This window comes from Hippopotamus amphibius, chromosome 4 (assembly GCF_030028045.1).
Source record: "Hippopotamus amphibius kiboko isolate mHipAmp2 chromosome 4, mHipAmp2.hap2, whole genome shotgun sequence".
Classification (NCBI taxonomy): Eukaryota; Metazoa; Chordata; class Mammalia; order Artiodactyla; family Hippopotamidae; genus Hippopotamus; species Hippopotamus amphibius.
Window position 1 is genome coordinate 117,924,052 of NC_080189.1, and position 17,176 is coordinate 117,941,227.

Below are 17,176 nucleotides of genomic sequence, written 5' to 3' on the forward strand. Positions count from 1 at the left end.
AAATAATCTAAGATAGGAAAGCTGACAGATGTTCACAGTATAAGAACATTATTTTTTTTAAGTGGATAAACCTGTAATTTATAAGGGGCAAGCTCAGAAAGAGCCAGAGAGAAACAGTAGCTTAAGTAACTAAGCTACTAAGTTTTCCAGCTTTCAAATTAACAGATGTCTCAAAAACATGTTTTTTAATTTCTTAATAGAGATAACCATGCTTTTCTACTACGGTTCCTCTTTTCAAAACTATTTGCAGACTTATCCCTAACTTGGGCTTTATCCAAATTCATTCATTTTAGGTCCACTAGTGAATTCCTTTTCCTAATAGGGAAAACTTAAATATGGATTTTAAAAATACATATCCAATAAAACTATCTCCAAATGCCCTTCTCTACAATGTGCTTTCCCCAACCATTTACCACCCCTGCAACCTCACCCTTCCACCCATCTCCACAACAGCAGAGGTAAGGCTTCTGCAGTCATGTCCAGACCCCCACCCTGACCTTCACCCACCACAGCTGACTGGACACCTTGCACAGAGGGAGCCACCCCATCAGCTCGGCTGAGCGAAAGCAATCCCTTCTCCTGGGAAACTGGAACACTGAGATTCTAGTCAGTCTTTTGTGGTCCTAACGCTGAGGGAGGGAAGAAGGGAGGAAGGGAGGGAGAAAGGAAGGAAAGAAAGAAGGTATTTTATAGAGAATAAAAATTGACAGAAAAATAAATTTGAGATATGGAAAAAGATAAGACCAACTAAACCTGACAAGAGAATTTAAAAGTAAAATACTGAAGAGACAGCTGCCTCTGTTCCTACAGGCTGTCCAACTCCCAACTCCAGTTCCCTACGAGACTCAGGTATGCTCCTGGTCCCTGCCTTCCATGAAATATTCTCATGTACTTGCAATAACTATTCCCTCCCGCACTCTCCACCCATTTTGCTTAAGCAGTTTTAGTGGACTTCTGATAAATAAAGCAAAAGAATCTTGTTTAATGCTTGTGGTAGGCAGCCTCCAGTATAACCCCCCAAACACCTCCGGGTATTCCCACTCTTGTGTAACACTGTCCCGACGGGTATGGGCCAGACTTGAGCAATGATGGAACGCCACTTCTAATTCAGGTACAGAAAGGCTGTGGCTGCCATCCTAGGGGTCTCTCTTGCCCTCCCAGATCAGGTGTTCTGGGGGGAGTCAGCTGCCATGGTAGGAGCTGCCCCTGGAGACGCTGGCAAGGAACTGATGTCTACAGCCAGCAGCCAGCGAGCACCTGAGGCCCTGGAAGGAGATTCTCTTCTCCTGGTTGAGCTCTAAGAGGACCACAGCCCCAGCTGACAGCTCAACTGCAATTCCATCAGAGACCCTGAGCTAAGCTGTGCCCCAGTCCCGACCCACAGACACTGAGAGATGAGGATACTGTTGTTCTAAGCTACGGAATTTGGGGGTAGTTTGTTACACAGCTTGATGACTGATACAATTCTCTAAGACATAATTCTCACTCCGATTACCATCATGTAAGAAGGAACATTCAGGTGGGTCAAGATTAATCTCCTTCGGGGAATAGTTAACCTTGTGGCAAGAACCAGTGTGAGAGGCTCTGAGCCCATCAGGAGACTTGCTCTCGCCTGCCCACCACCCAGAACGAGCTTTGGAGCGCTGAGGGGCAGCCTCCCAGCAGCTCGGCTGCCTGACCTGCAGCATGAGGACCTCGGGGGTCCTGGACGGCAGGAGTGCTCTGCGATGCTGTGAAGGCTAATTTCTCATACTCAACAAAGACAGCACACTGCTTTTACAGTCCTCAAGACATTACTCCGTCTTCCACGTTACAACTTCGAGTAATCATTTCTCACAATCCAGAGTATATGCAAAATACACAAGAAACTGCTCTCCAACACATATCCACCCATTATGAAATCTTTTAGAACAAACGTCCCCCTAATGAGCACGATTCATTAAATAAGATATTTGGGGACTAAGCCACCGACAAGTTCAACATTACCTACTGACTGACTTCAAAACAAACTCATGCCCTGATGCAGGCAGGATCTTCCGGAAGCAGAGTTTCCCTGCACCCTTCCCTGCCCCTTCCCACTCCCACTCCTCTTGCCCTCACCAGGCTGCCTTGGCAAAGCCTTCCCTAACCACATCCCCTCACCACCTAAGACAGAGCTCATCATTCCAGCCTCCCTTCTACCTCTATCTACAGTACTGTAATCACGTATTTGCATATCTGTCTCCCTTAAAGGATCACTAAGTCCTTGAGGGCAAAGCCCAAGCTACATGGATCTTTGCATTGACAGCATCCAGTGGGGAATCTGGAACTTACTAGTACTTGGATTGACCAATATTTGTTGACCTGCAGAAGAACTGAACCTTAAACACCAATAGGGGGCATCGAATTCCCGCTCATGTACAAAATGCCAGCATAGCTGTACAATGCCCGAGGCAGCCAGGGCTCCGAGCCCAGTCATCACAAGCACCACCAGTTTCCCCTTTAAGTAATGAAGAACAGACATCTCTCAGCCAACACTTGCTACTGAATTCCATTTTCTCTCCAACTCCTGCTTCTCTGCGGCTGAAGAGAACACATTCTAGAAGTACTTCCTCACAAGGAATTTACCACTTGCTACACGTTAGTTTAAAAGGAAAGGAAGTCCCCCTAACTTCTCAGCTTGTCTAGTTCCTCACAGCATTAGCATTCTGCTTACATGGCCTCTTTTGCCTATAGTGAGAATTCCAAACTAAACAACTGTCACCACTCCTGAACTCTGGGATCAGTTTTGCAGCCACAGCCACCCTACACACTGATCCCACCATCCACAATAACAGTCATTTAGAATAAAAATGGTACCGAGAGCTGTGTATTTTAGGTAGACTTTCTGGAATAAAACCAGTGAAATGAAGGCCAAAACATTATACACCAAGTGTCTTATAATAATACCTGAAAATCAGGTAAATTATTTACACCCTGAGGAGCAAACCAAACAACATGAACCAACATGGACCTTAGTGATCGCACCCACCTGGCCAAGGCGTATAATGAGAAATGGCCCCATAAATTGTTGGGCTGCTCTTCACTAAGAGATCAGGGTTCAAGTTCATACTGGATACCCCTTTATATACTGGTTACTTGTTCACCAAAAAATGTCTTGCAAGGGCACCTAGTGAGAAGCACTTCTGTTCATCTTGTCCCATGGTTTTGTTTTATAAGCTTAAAACCAAAGTACTTAAAATATTCTATAATCATAATCTTCTGCCTCAGAGTTACATTCCTGGTCCCCACAACCTGCTAAGCACCCCCATGTAAATGGTACAGAAGACGTGTTGCCATATTTCATCTTGTGCAAACAGACTCTCTAAACCACCTGCCTGTGAAAGCAGCTGAAAGAACTAAGACACTTCGCTTGGGGAAGGCCAGACCTTCCTCCCCTGAGAGTCCTCTTATTTCATGCGCACAGGCATGTATTGGGCCTGCTTAAACTTCGGATTCACTCTAAAAACAACACTGAAGGTCACTGTGGGGGACCTCAGAATACAGAGGAACACAGAGGAAATGACCGAAGTCTGACTGCCTTCGCCTGGCTCATCTCTGAGGCACGTCCAGACGTGCCACGTGGACCAAGGGCTCATCCTTACTCCCAATGGTGCTGCTAGATGGCGCTGCGCGTGCGCAGACAGGCAGCCACCCCACCCCCCCAGCAGTCCCAGCCCCGACCGCTGGGTCTTCCCATCTTACCGCCAGGAGCCTTTTTAATACTGCAGTCAAGGCTCAGGCACAGCCAGCTTTCCTCTGAGCTCTGTAACAAGGGTGCTGACCACTACCTCTCTAATCCACAGCTGCCCCTTGACAACAAGAATGTTTCCTAACCAGTGGTCTGTGCTACGCGGGCACAGCAGGCGCTGACTGTCCACCTGCAACCCTCAGGCTCTGGAAGAACATCTTCATCTTCAGGAACCACTTCCATTTGTATCTTTACAGAGAGTTTTACAACTAAGGGACTGACATTTTGGGTTCAAATATTCACAGAGGCAAGGTTTAATTTTCAGGAATACAGCACCACCACGTTTTCTGGCGCTTTCTTCACCTAGGCAAGCTACACACCAAGACTTGAATTTCTAAACCTCAATTTCAGGAAACTCATACAGCAGTGATGTACTTGGGTAAAGAAACTTCTTGAAATCAAATGACTTAAATGGATTCATCCTTAAACTTTTTTTCCTTTATTGTGTAACAGACACAGACACAACACCCAGAGGGGTTCCCCCAAAGTTTTCTACTAAGCATGACCTTGAATACCAGACCCTGAATTAAACATTGCTTCTGTTCACCCACTGCCTGCCTAAGGACGTCAGGTCACCTAGCTGCAGTGATGAGATTTGAAAAGGCCCCCCAAAATACAAAACTGCACTGAGCACTCAAACCAAGCCAGAGCCACGTCAGAAAACAGTCAGATCAGAGCTTTACCGACTTAAGCAGACCATCTTTATATTCCTCCTCAAAACAGATTCTCAAAGGAAAGCCTGCTGTACTAATAAAATATGAAAAATCTACACAAAAAAATAGCTGATTTTAATTTAAAGTGGAAGTAAAAAAATAAAACTGCCTCTCAGTATATTACACTAACAAGGGAAAAAAGAAAGGGGGGGAGGAAAAGGAGACAGCGTGTGGAGGAAAAACACATGACTCTCTAATCTGAGTAAAGGAACTGCACGCCGCCCAGGTGCACCCAGAACACCATGGCAGCACCACCGTCAGAGTCGCGGGCACAGATTTCCGTCCCCAGTACCACGAAGAGCCCCACATCAGAGCATGTGCCCGGGCTGAGGAGTCCAAATGAGCACAGAAAGCAGCCCTGTGGGGAAATAGCGGGGTCACTCACACGGTGTCCCTGGGGCCCATCAGGCCTGCCCTCGGCCTCGATGTGTGACAGTGACGAAGGTGCAGAACCGCAACAAAGTTAGTTTTTCTTTCACCTTGACTCACAGAGCCTGCAGCTCAGCGGTTCTCAAAAGGGGCAGAGGGGAGTAGGCCTCTGGGGAAATGACATTTGGCAGAGTCTGGAGACACGTCTGCCTGCCAGGACCAGGGCTGCGGGTGCACTGGTGCCTGGGGGGTGGGGGCAGGGATGCTGCCAGCACACTGCAGTGGGCGGACGGAGCAGCCCCACCACCAACAAGGAATCATCCCAACCAAAACGTCAACCACGCCAAGGTGGAGAGACCTGGTAGAGCTTCACTGAGGATGCCTGCTTTACTGATCGTGTCCCTGAGTTTCACACCAAGAAGCCAGTCTCTGTAAACATTCTCTCACGCTTGAGTATGGCTAAGCAAGACAGAAACCCATGAAAATCCGTTTGGGGTCCCTCTCTGCTGGACATCAGTAGTGTCGTCGAGCATCATGTTCCAGACACAGACGGTGGGGAGAGCGCTTGCTCGGTGCCTTGGGCTGTCAACCTTCCGCATCCAAAGTGCAGACACAGATCCAGCCCGAGGCCACAGGAGGCTGGGCGGCCAGGGCGAGGCCGACTTAGCTGGGCCTACGTGGAGACAGAGCTGTCCCCTCGCAGGCTGCAGCCCACGCTCAGTCGGCTCCACCCTCTCTCCTCTTGTCCCCACACCCTGTCCTCGACTCCCTCCATCCTTCCCTCTGTTCCTGTCACAGTGCCACTTTACCCCAGACACATGAATAAGTCATTTTCAAAAAACCCAACTTAGGCTTCAACAAAGGCTCCTCCCAGAACATTCTTGGTGAAATGAGAGAAGACGATGTGGTCCAGTTGTCCACCGTCTCCTGGTTCCACAACAGAAGCCCATAGGGCTTCTTCCCAGCAGACCAAGCCCACTGACTCTGAAAACCACAGCCACACCTGCCATCCAGTCCTAGTCATTCTCAAGCGCATGAGGCACCCAACATGGCCCAGGAGCAAAGCCACTGACCCCTCCTGGACTACCCTTGGGGGCCGTGCCTGCTTGGGGGTCTTACACTGGGTCCCCCTTCACCACCACCCCCCACACCAGCGGGGCCGCCACAGCCCCGCTGCACACACTCTGTTCCCATTCTGCACCGCCAACACCCGGGGGCCAGTGACCGAGCAGCGTCCCTCCTGCTGCAGAGGAGACATTCCACAGCGCCCGGGGCCTGCAGCCGCGCCCGGGGCTCCACGGAAGAGGGCAGCGTGCACAGCAAGCACACGTGCTCTCCTCCTCCAGGTCAGGGCTGTAAGGTTAATACTTGAAGTCACACTTCTGAAGGCCAGCTTTGCTGTGCTTCCTCCAGACTTCTGACAGAATGCAAGAAACAGAAAGTTAGACATCAGATTTATCTTAAGAAAAGTCAAATGTATGCTAACATTAAAGTGAATGAACAATGTGTCCCTCTTCATCGGCTTTAGCTCTCAGAAGACAGAAGGCAATCTCCAACGCTCCCCGTTTACCAATGCCTTTCAAGCAAAGGAGCAACAAGAACGACGCATGAAAATAACAGCCCATCACTCACACATAGCTTGAGGGAAAAAAGATTATCCACACAAACTGACAAAAGTAATGCTCACTATAAATGAAAGTACTGCTTGATGCATTTGTGAGTTTGAAATTTTTGAAGCTGAATTTAAACACAGTGTCGCGACTTCGACTCTGCGCCTAGATTTTGGCAGGACACACAGGGAGCCCTAAAACCTGGACTTGTAAACAACTATACAAAATCTAGATCCACAACTAAAAACCAGAGACAGTTCAAAGGACCATTACGATTACACTTCATGGAATAGCTGTCATCAACTAGCGTCCTGAGCCAAGGTTCATTACTGGACAGAATTCTAAATGTGGAGTGAAACCTTTTCTTGAGGTGAATGACAGACCTCTTAACCTATCCAATCACTCACTCACTGCCCTGATTAATGCTAAATCTGCAGTGAGTTTACCAAATATAATCACAATATCTTTAGTAGCTTCTTTCCACACCAGGAACAGAATCATCCATCCACAAGAATGCACTCCCTTACAAAATGTTTCAAACACTACACAGTGTTGCAACACACAGCCATATTACATATGAACTCCCATGCACAGTATTTCCTATTCGGCCCCCCTTAGTCACAAGGTCTATAATCAGAGGTGTCCAAAATAGAAGTGACTTGCATTTCACCACCCAACTACGATTTCTGCAGAGCTCACAAAGCAAACTGGCAAGGATGTAATTGCAGTTGCTAACAATTATCTTTAGTGTACTCCAGCTGTACTTCTCTCAGTACCAGGAGCCAGCTGACATGCCTACGGAGGCTGGTACATCTCCGCTGAGCATGGCACTCACATCTATTACACCCAGTGAGCCCCCACTGTACAGCCCAAGCAGGGGAGAAGACCACAAAATAATGACCCAGGAATGAAAATTACATATGCCAGGGAACGTGTCCATCGAACAATGAAACCAGGTTGAAACAATTTTTTTTTTAATCAAAGTATTATAACCACGGGAGACTAGACCTGCTACCACTGCCCAAATATTTTAGAACCCTCTTCTTAGGACTGCCTTTCAGTCCAATTTTTGAGCCATACGAAAAAATAAAGTTTCTTTACAAAGTCGAAACTGATGTACAGAATGTCAATATTCTGACAAAGGTGCAGAATAAAGGATTTCAGGGTTTTCCACTCCAGTATTTAAGCGTAACCTCCCCAGCAAGGCAACAGAGAAGCCCAGCGTGCAGCAGTTTGGAGCTGACCATCCCTAAGGTCACCCCTCTTCTCAGAGCCACCAAGAGACCTTCCAGGCAAAATCTTGATGACTGAGGAGCCTGCCAATCTGTCGGCTGTCTGGCCGACCACACTGGATTTTAGCTTCAGCACACCCCTTTCTCCAAGCTGGCAAAGAGCAAAAGAAGCTCCGAGAAGAAGCAAAGGAAGGGAGCCAAGAGAAACAGCTACCAGCAGCCACCAGCGGCCAAGCAAGGGAACAGCGGGCAGGGTCTCCTCTGACCTCTCTGCAGCTGTGGACCCAGACAGTCAGACTCTTCCTTGAAAGAAATGGGCACAAACCACCCCCAAAAACTTGCCCAGGGCTTCCTGAGCTTATTTTTCAGCCCATCAATTCCCCTTTATTTAAAGCAGTATTTTAACATAATTAAGCACCTGCATGCATGCCTCAAAAACCTTATTCTTTGAAGAATTTTTTTTTTAATCCCTGGCCTCACCCTCTCTGTCACGGCACAGGCTACGTTCCCGGACTACGGCTCCGTGGGCAGCCAGCACACTGGCTGGCTGGGTGGGTGGGCCCGGGCATCCCCAGGAGTCAGGGAAGCTGTCTCAAACACTCACTCCATTCTCACTGCGTGGCATCATGGTGTGACTTCGGAAAGATGCAACCCAGAAGGGCAATAAAGGCTAGAAAGAGGATGATTTCTATTCCAAATTCTACTGCCAGCAAGCTTCCACTCAAAGGTCACAGAGCTCTGTATAACCTCATCCCACCCAGCTCTAAAATTTCCCTTATCCTTCCAGTACTACCATGAATGCTTGATGTGTCTGCAGGATGAGCCCCTTGGCTTCTGGCTCCTCTGGCTACAGAAAGTTCAACTACAGGTTGTTGGAGCTCTGGCAACACACTGCATATTTAATTGAAGAAAATCAACATGAGTACTATGTTCACAAGGACATACGTGCATTTAGTACTTCATGGTTTATTAGGCATCTTAGTCTCATTTTAGGTCCCTCGGGTCATATGTCAAGGCAGTATTTTTAAGCACCCTCTTTTAAACAGAGAGGAAAGTGAGGCTCACTAGGACAGAGGTCCCACAGCAAAGGCGGAGTCATGTCCAGAGCACAGACCTCCTGATGACTGGGCTCCTGCGCTTTGCCCTCCACCACCTTCAGAGCCAGAGGCACATTCTGTAAACCCTCCAGGAAGAGCCCTCCCTTGTTCTTCAGGAACGGTAGCACAGGATAACAGTGGGTCTTAGAGCACAGAGAGGAAATGATCTCCTACCTAAGACTCCAAGCAACAAACTCAACATTTCACGATGACACACAAGGCTACAGGGAGAGTGAACTCTCTCCCTCCTCCCAGCTACCAGCTGAAAATGATACTAAAAGCATGAGAGGTTCTACCATCAACTGGTGCTGCCACAGACTTACCCTGGGTACCTAGATGTTGAATTGTTAAAGGACTTGTACTCTGAGGTATGAAAAGTATGATACTGTCAATAGCTCTCTTGTGAAAAACACCAAACACTGCTTCCTTAAAAGTAAGTCCAACACTATATGCTTGGAGCTAAATCTCTGACCCTGCACGATTAAAACAGGATTTCAAAGCTGCTCACGTGGCTTGCCTCTCATTCTATTTTTCCTTTTGGTTCTGCCCTTTCCTGGAAAAGAATGGATTTAATCTTTGTGTTGTTAGTTTCATCTAGCCAGAACCGTGAAAGCAATTCATCTCCTTAAGATGACAGAGACAATCAGCTTTGCAGAAAAGGGTGAGAAAATCTACTACCCCACAAAATTATTTAATCTCCACTCCTCTCAAAAAGGAGAAAAGTAAAAATCCTAATCACAAAGTACTGTTAACCAAAACACACAGGCAATGACTGAATCTCTGAAAACAAGGCAGGTGTGGGCCAGGCACAGATCACTTCCTCCCTAAGTAGCTGTCACAGGGCAGTTGAGGTGTGACACTCTAGCAAGTGAGGACAGACTGGACCCCAACTCAACCACTAAGTAGCTGTGGAAATTTGAGCACACTTCTTAACCTTTAAGGCTCAATTACCTCTCCTATACAACGAGGAGAAAGATGTGAAGAGATTCCCTACCCTCATTCAGGATCTGCATGACCTGGACAAGGGTCTACACCTCTCCAAGATTCAGCTTCCTCTTCCGTGAAGTGAGGGGCGGGCGCATGATGCCCTGATTCTGAATTAGGGAGGAAATGAGTGGAGGTCACAGAGCCACTGCCATACGCCGTCAGCCCACACCTGGAGCATCTTTACAAACCTTGCAGGCAGCACTGCTGATAAATTTTAGCCTGGAAGCGAAGTCTACAGGCATGGTTTTGCCCCGTCAGGCTGGAAAGCTTAGAGAAAAAGAGCACAGAAGAGATGAATTTCCACAGGCTGCAGACGGCACAGAAACCAACCGCAGGAGTCCAAGCTTATACCTCGAACAGGCACTTAGGTCTGCGACTGCTCTCTTGCCACCTCCCCCCCAACCCTGCTCCCCACAACAGTGGACCTCCCCAGCTACCCTCGGGGGCCTGGGATGAGGCCACGGGAGGCTCAGATACCAGTGCTGTATATCCCGGGACACATTTCACCTTTAATACAAGAAAGTCACCATGAGCAGCTATGTTCATAATCACATATGTTTACCTAATACTTTTTGGTTTATGAAGCATTTTAGTTTCATTTTGACCCTTACAGACGTCTTTACGGACGTCAGACCACAGCTAAAGCCATTCATCTGAACAGACAGGGAAATAAGACTAAACATACCACGTTGTTACATTTCCACTAGCCATGGTTTCCTTTCAGTTTGGTTGTGTTTTTTTCTTTTGTTACGCTATGAAATCTTTCTGAAGTTTCATTTTTAGGACGTCACCCTATCTGCTTACCTCTCAGGTTAAAATGCAAACCAAACGAAAAGTTTCACATCCACTCTGCTTTCACTATTGCTAGTCCGATTCATTCCCTATCCTTCTGCTTCCTCTCACTCAACCAACACACACGCTGATGCTCTGACTCGGATGTCCTTCAGTGGCTGGTTTCACGCATTCGTTCAACAAATACTTTGAGTGTGTCTTCAAGGTATCAGGCACTATTGTGAGCACTCAGGTTATATCAATGAACAAAACAAAAATGTTCTATTAGAACTTACATGCTAGAGTATAGTTATTATCACAGTACATACGTATATATGTATACAATGTTCTATAGGTGAAATGCAATAAAGAAACCCTAGTGCACAAAATGTATATCAGGATTGCTGGTGGGGTGACAAGACGGATGTTAAAGTGGGGTGACTGGGAAAGCCTCACTGAAAAAGTGAGGCTTGAACTAAGACTGAAGGTAGTGAGGGGGCTGGACAAGAGGACACATGGAGAAGAACATTCCAGGCAGAGGGACAGAGCAAAGGTCCTGGAGTGACAGCATGTCTGGTGTGTTCAAGGAAGAGCACTGAAGGAGGCCAGTGTGACTGGAAAGAGCTAGTGATTGAGGCGGGCAGGCAGATCACAAAGGGCCTCAGAGTCCCCTGGAAGGACTCCATTGTCAAGTTCACCGTAAGGCTTTTATCCCATGTGACGTAAGAAGTCGCTGCAGTTTTCTGAGCAGAGGAGTGATGTGTTAAGATTCCGAAAAGGATCTCAGCATAGCTGCTGTGGTGAGAACAGACTGTGGTGGGGAAGGGGAGAAGCAGGGAGACCAGTCAGGCTGCTTCCACCAAAGAAGTGGTCAGATTCTGGGTATATTTTGAAGGGAGAGAGTCATGCCTTCCTAGGAGACTCGATATGAGATGAGGCAGCTATGGGGCTGTCAAGGATGACAGCTGATCCCTGGATGACGTGGCTCTCAATCACTTTGAGGTTTGAGTCTGTCAACCCAAAATGACACTCTGCTCCAGACGTTACAATTATCCTGATTTATGTGGTCTCACCGAATTTTAAATTCTCTTTAGTCCATTCCTCTTCTCCCCTCACAAAATAATCTAATCAGGTAAGTCCAGAGTGTTACAGATGGAGGAAGTCCTTCCCAGAGAAACCATGGATATGACGCAGTGCCACACAGCCCACCCCAGAAGGCAACCCCAGACTAGTTAATATTTAGTTAATATTTGATGGCTAGTCAAGCAAAAATGGAAAGTTTCCCCTTGTCGTTTCCTGGCTCCATGACTTTAGGCAAGTCATTTCTCCTCTTTGCCTCATTTCTCAGTCCTAAAGTAAGGATAATATTACCCCCAGGATTATTGTGAGGACTAAACGGATGAGCTGATGTCAAGCAGCAAAGCGGCATCCAGCACAGAGTAAGCAATGTGTCTAAGGGTTGTACTTACTACCAGCATTGTCGCTAAATGTTTTTGCTATTTTTCAATCTCACAATAATTTTACCAGATGTCATACCTAGGTAACTGATGAGTCTAATATAAATTTCTAAAACAGGAATAACCTAAGGTACACTAAATACAAAGGCAGGCAAGGTGCCCGTGGGTGTCATGGAAGCCTAACGCAGTCACTGAAATTCTACAAACATTACCTGCAGTGTTTGGGCAGGGAAAACATGAACCTCATATCTTTGTGCTCTAAGGAAGCAGGCTCTAAAGAACCCAGCTCCGTGAACTTCTCTGAACTTTCCAAGTCTAGCTGTTTGGAAGGCCTTTCAAAACACAAGAAATATGGTACTTAGGCACTTCAGTTTTTGTTACCTACTAAAACCAAGAACTCTTGAAATGCAGTTTTTAAATGTTTACTAATCATCTAACAATCAGAAGTTAAAATACAGATATATATGTACATCTATACCCTACAACTTAAACAAATCTACTCTGTTTTCCCAGCCTCTGACACAATGAATTTCCATGGAAAATGCTCCTGAATAACAGTAACACTTCCAAGAATCAAAAAGCCAGTGATTTTCAACCCGGCTGCATCTCAGAATCAACTGGAGATCTTTACACATGCTAATACCAAAGCACAGTCCTAGATTTCTGGTCTAATTGACATTGTTGAGAACAGCTGAATAGATAACTATGCGTATTATTGACTGAATGTGACAGACAGTACATTGTTTAAATAGTGAAGTAGTTATTTCTGGGTTTAAACTAACATTATCCTGGGGCTTCCCTGGTGGCGCAGTGGTTAAGAATCCACCTGCCAATGCAAGGGACGTGGGTTCAAGCCCTGGGCCAAGAAGATCCCACATGCCACAGAGCAACTAAACCCGTGCACCACAACTACTGAGCCTGTGCTCTACAGCCTGCTAGCCACAACTACTGAAGCCTGTGCGCCTAGAGCCCGTGCTCCCCAACAAGAGAAGCCACCACACCTCAACAAAGAGTAGCCCCTGCTCGCCACAACTAGAGAAAGCCCGTGCACAGCAACAAAGACCCAATGCAGCCAAATAAATAAATAAATAATAAAAATCTTAAAACAAAACAAAACAAACATCACACCAATATGGGGTGAGAAGGCACTACAGCTCAGATTAGAAAACCTCTTAACCTGCTCTATAGTCTCTCAAACTACCCCAAACCTCCAAAACTAGAGCTGGTGGTCTTCCAAATGCTTTCTCAAAAACGAATGATGACCAAAAGTTAGATTTCTTCCAAATGAAAGAACAGGCAACACCATTCTATTTTTTTCTGGCAAAATCCTTCTAAGCCTTATTGCCAAATAGCTGATTACAATTACCTCTGTTTTCCCATTTCCTTACTATAGTCAATAACAGCATGCAGCCTGGGTCTAAGAAATGTGAGTCTTCCTTTTGTTTGTATTATTTTAATCCATTATTTAAAACACAATGTCTCTACCCAGTTTTAGGGCACAACATAAGGGAGAAATTATTTCCAATGTTCCAACATTATATAGGACTAAGTAATGATTTTCTACAACAAAGTAATTCATTCACTCCTTTCAAATACAATATTTAGTTTTTATTACATGCTGGACACTTCTTTCTGGTGCTTGGGACCATAGCAATGATCAAGATAGACGGGGCTTCATATCCTTCCAGATGCTTTTAAACGCATAAATTTAAAAATAAAGAATGCTTGCAGTTCAAAAGCAGCTAAAGAGTAGGTCAACACAATGGAAGTCTAAAATAGCACCACTGGAAATGTCATACTGAACCCTAATTTACTAAGTGCCTACTATAAACCAGAAATTGTATTAGTCTCTTTTACATATGGTACTCATTTAATAAAGTTGTTGTCCTAAAAAGATGAATTTACTATTTAGAAGAAAATAAATGAGGCCAAACGATGAGAAAATTCTCCCCTTTGGTAGAGTTTAAATTTGGCTCTGCACACTAGATGGAATGCGCCATCCTAAAAGTGACAAGAATGAATTATGACAGAGTTGTGCCAATTCATTCACACAAGAAATCTTTTCAGATTCGTTCAACCACATCAGCTGCGAAAAGATTTCAGTTTAAAAAAAGGCAAGTTGTCATAAAAATATATTTCCAATTTCAAATTTTTTAAGTCAAAATTACATCAACTGTATGATACATAAACTACCCATCTATAGATATTAAGTCACGTAGCTTACTGATAAAATAGTACTAATAAAGATACTGTAAGACCAATAAAATAAACAACCATTGCTAGGTGCAGCGATCAGTGCTTTAACTTCCTTCACAAACACCAGTCCAAACCAAAAGTCATTCAAATCAATCGGAAATTCACAGGACTGTAATTCAGCCCCAAGCAAAAACGAGGGTACTTATTCCAAAGCTGTCTGCAAATCACTGTGATAATACTGCAAAGAAAAAATGTTTAAGCATTCTAGTGAAGCCATCTGACTGCAATCTCTCAACCCTCTCCCTCAAAGATGCTTTCTCTTGTTGGTATTTGGGGGGGGGGGGGTAGTTTTTTTTGTGGAAATGGGGTCAGGGCCAGAAAGTGGAGTCAATTTGCGAGTTTCCGGGGAGCTGACCCAGGCCCCCAGTCCTCGGCCGTGCCCAGGGTCCCCATCCCCTTCGCCTTTCGGAGGACCGACGGGCTCACCCTTCGGCGCGTAACTCGACGGACGGCTCCGCCGGACAGACGGCCGGAGTCCGGCCTGGACCCCGCCCCGGCCCGCTCTCGGGGGCGAAGACCCCGGCCCGCTCGCGGAGGCCGGCCGAGGGCAACGGCCGCCGGGCGGGGCGCGCGCTCAGGCGGCGCGGGGCGTCGGAGGGATCGGGGGGACCGCCGCCCGCCCGCCCGCCTCACCGTCGATGTTCTCCCGGTCGCTGATGTGCTGCAGGTTGCAGCCCGTGTCCTCGCGGCTCAGGTCGGCGTCGGGCCGGCAGGACTCCAGCCGCGAGTGGGCATTTCTGCGGAGCTTGGGGCTGGACGACACGCAGCACGAGGCGGTGTTCCCCATGGCGGGCGCCCCGGCCCCGGCGCGGCCCCGGGTCAGCAGCGGCGGCGGCGGCGCGGCCTCGCCATGGGCGGCCCGGCTCCCCTCGCCCGGCCCGGCGGCCTGTCCGCGGCGGAGGAGCGCCCGCGCCCGCGCGACTGCGGCCGCCCGGCCCGGCTCACCCCGCCGCCGCCATGACGGGCGCCGCGCAGCCGCCTCCGCTTCCCGGTCGGCCCGGCTCCGCGCCGGCGGCCGCACAAGCGGTTCCGGTTCAGGGGGCGCGGCCGCCCTAGATGCGGGGACGAGAGGCGGACGCGGGGCGGCCGCGGGCGGCGGGAACGCGGGCGGCGGCGAGGCGCGGCGCGGCGCTGGGCCTGGGCGTGGACGGCCGCGGGGACGCTGGACCTGGTCCGCCCGACCCCGCCCTCCGCGCCCCGCCCACTTGGGGCTGCCCCGCCCCCAGCGCCCTCCGCGCCCCACCCACCCGGCGCCGCCCCGCCCTCTGCCCTGGAAGCGGATGCGCGATCGAGGAGGGGGCGGGTCTCGCGCGCGCGGGCTGCGCAGTGGCGTCGTGGGGAACCGGTGCAGGGGAGAGAGGTGCGTGCTGCGCCTGGGCCGCGGGGTGGGGGTTCTTTTTCTCTTCTCTTTGAAGCGCTAGGGAGGCGGCCGGGGAGGGTTGGGGCGCTCTCCTGTCCTGAGCCGCCTGTCGAGGGCCCGGAACGCACCTCGGGCCCAGGCGCCGCCGTGATCCCCGCAGGTTACCGTCAGGTCCGCCCAGTAGCGCCCGCCCTCCTGTCCCTCCGACCTCGCCGTCGGCCGTGCGTGTGGGGACTTTGGAGAGTGGTCCCCGCCCCGCAACCCCACTGCAACGCTGCACCCTCGCCTGCCGGGGGAGGGGGGACAGAGTAAGGCGGCAGAAACAACCCTCCCACCTTTCCCAGGTGGCCAGAGAAGGCGTGCTGGGGCGAGACGCGGGGACGGAACGCTTTGAACAGGAGAAACCTGGCGCGACCCATTTTCCACTTGACGACACTGAGACCCAGAAACACGAAGTGTTAGTGACGGACGCAGGTATTAACTGGAAAGAAAAGTAAGGGAACTAATACCTAGCATCCGCAGTGTGTGTACGTCTTGCTTTGCAAAGGCAGCGTAAACATGATTTTGTCTAATTCTGGACGAGTTTAACTTTTTTTTTTTTTAACTGTTCTCCCCCTCTGTCAGTAAAGTTTATTACATTTGTTAGTATGTAGTTTAAAAACCTCCATGCTCTGAACTGTATCATTGCCATTTGTTGGGATAAGTGGTGGGTGTCCCTGACCCGACTTGGCCTGCTGGTCCCGTCTCCAGCTATCACTGTACTGTAATGGGATTGATGGGCGGCCAAAGGTAAGACGATTTACTCCCCCCACCTCTTACCTGTGAGGTCGATTCTGGTATCATTACTCATCCCTTTCTGTATATGCCGGAATGGGCTGTCCACCTCCTCAGAAGAGATTTGCTAAATAAGCTGGGAGCTAGTATACTCTTAGAACAGGGTGAGGTCCAAGAAGGCAGAAAATCAGAACAGAGAATGCATCTGTTAGTAGCCCCAGATGACCCAAGAAATTGGGGAAGAGGTAGATCCTGTGGTTTGGGATCTACCAGGAAAGGCAAAGCATGTCCCCTGATAGAAAGAGAAAAAGCCTGGGGGAAAATACCCCCTAGAAGAGGCACTATCCTTTAAAGTCTGAGGTGTTGAGGCTGGGGTGGAGGTATGAGGGTGACACATCCCACCTCTGCTTACCAAATTCCTACAACCCCAGCTCATTCGGCCCTGACAGTCCCCTTCTCTAATTCTCCCTGTCCGAATGCCTAACGGGTATATGGGGATACCGGTTTGTGCAAGACTTACAAGCAAAGAATGAGTCATCCATCCCATTCACCCAATGGTGCCAAGCCCATACACCCTCCTCACCTAAACGCCAGGAGTGCTCAATACTTCTGCTAGACCTCAAGGATGTATTTTTCTGTGTCCCCCTACACATCCAGACTCCCAGTACCTTTTTGCCTTTGAATGGAGGGAACTTGACACCCTGGAGGCTATTCACTACACTTGGACAGTGCTTCCACAGGCCTTTCAGGACAGCTGCTGTCTCTTTGGAAATGCATTAGC

The 17,176-nt window shown here is 48.4% G+C and overlaps 1 protein-coding gene across 2 annotated transcripts in view; it reads right to left on the bottom strand.

The window, feature by feature from the left end:
- Positions 1-15,427, bottom strand: part of CCNY (cyclin Y) — a 122,059-nt gene extending 106,632 nt beyond the window's left edge. The window contains exon 1 of one of the 2 annotated variants that reach the window (XM_057731093.1): positions 14,895-15,427. In XM_057731093.1, the coding sequence (XP_057587076.1) occupies positions 14,895-15,048 (154 nt within the window). In that variant the 5' untranslated portion in view covers positions 15,049-15,427. The remainder of the gene's footprint in view (positions 1-14,894) is intronic. The other variant, XM_057731092.1, reaches the window with a different exon arrangement.
- Between the last annotated feature and the right edge of the window lie 1,749 nt (positions 15,428-17,176).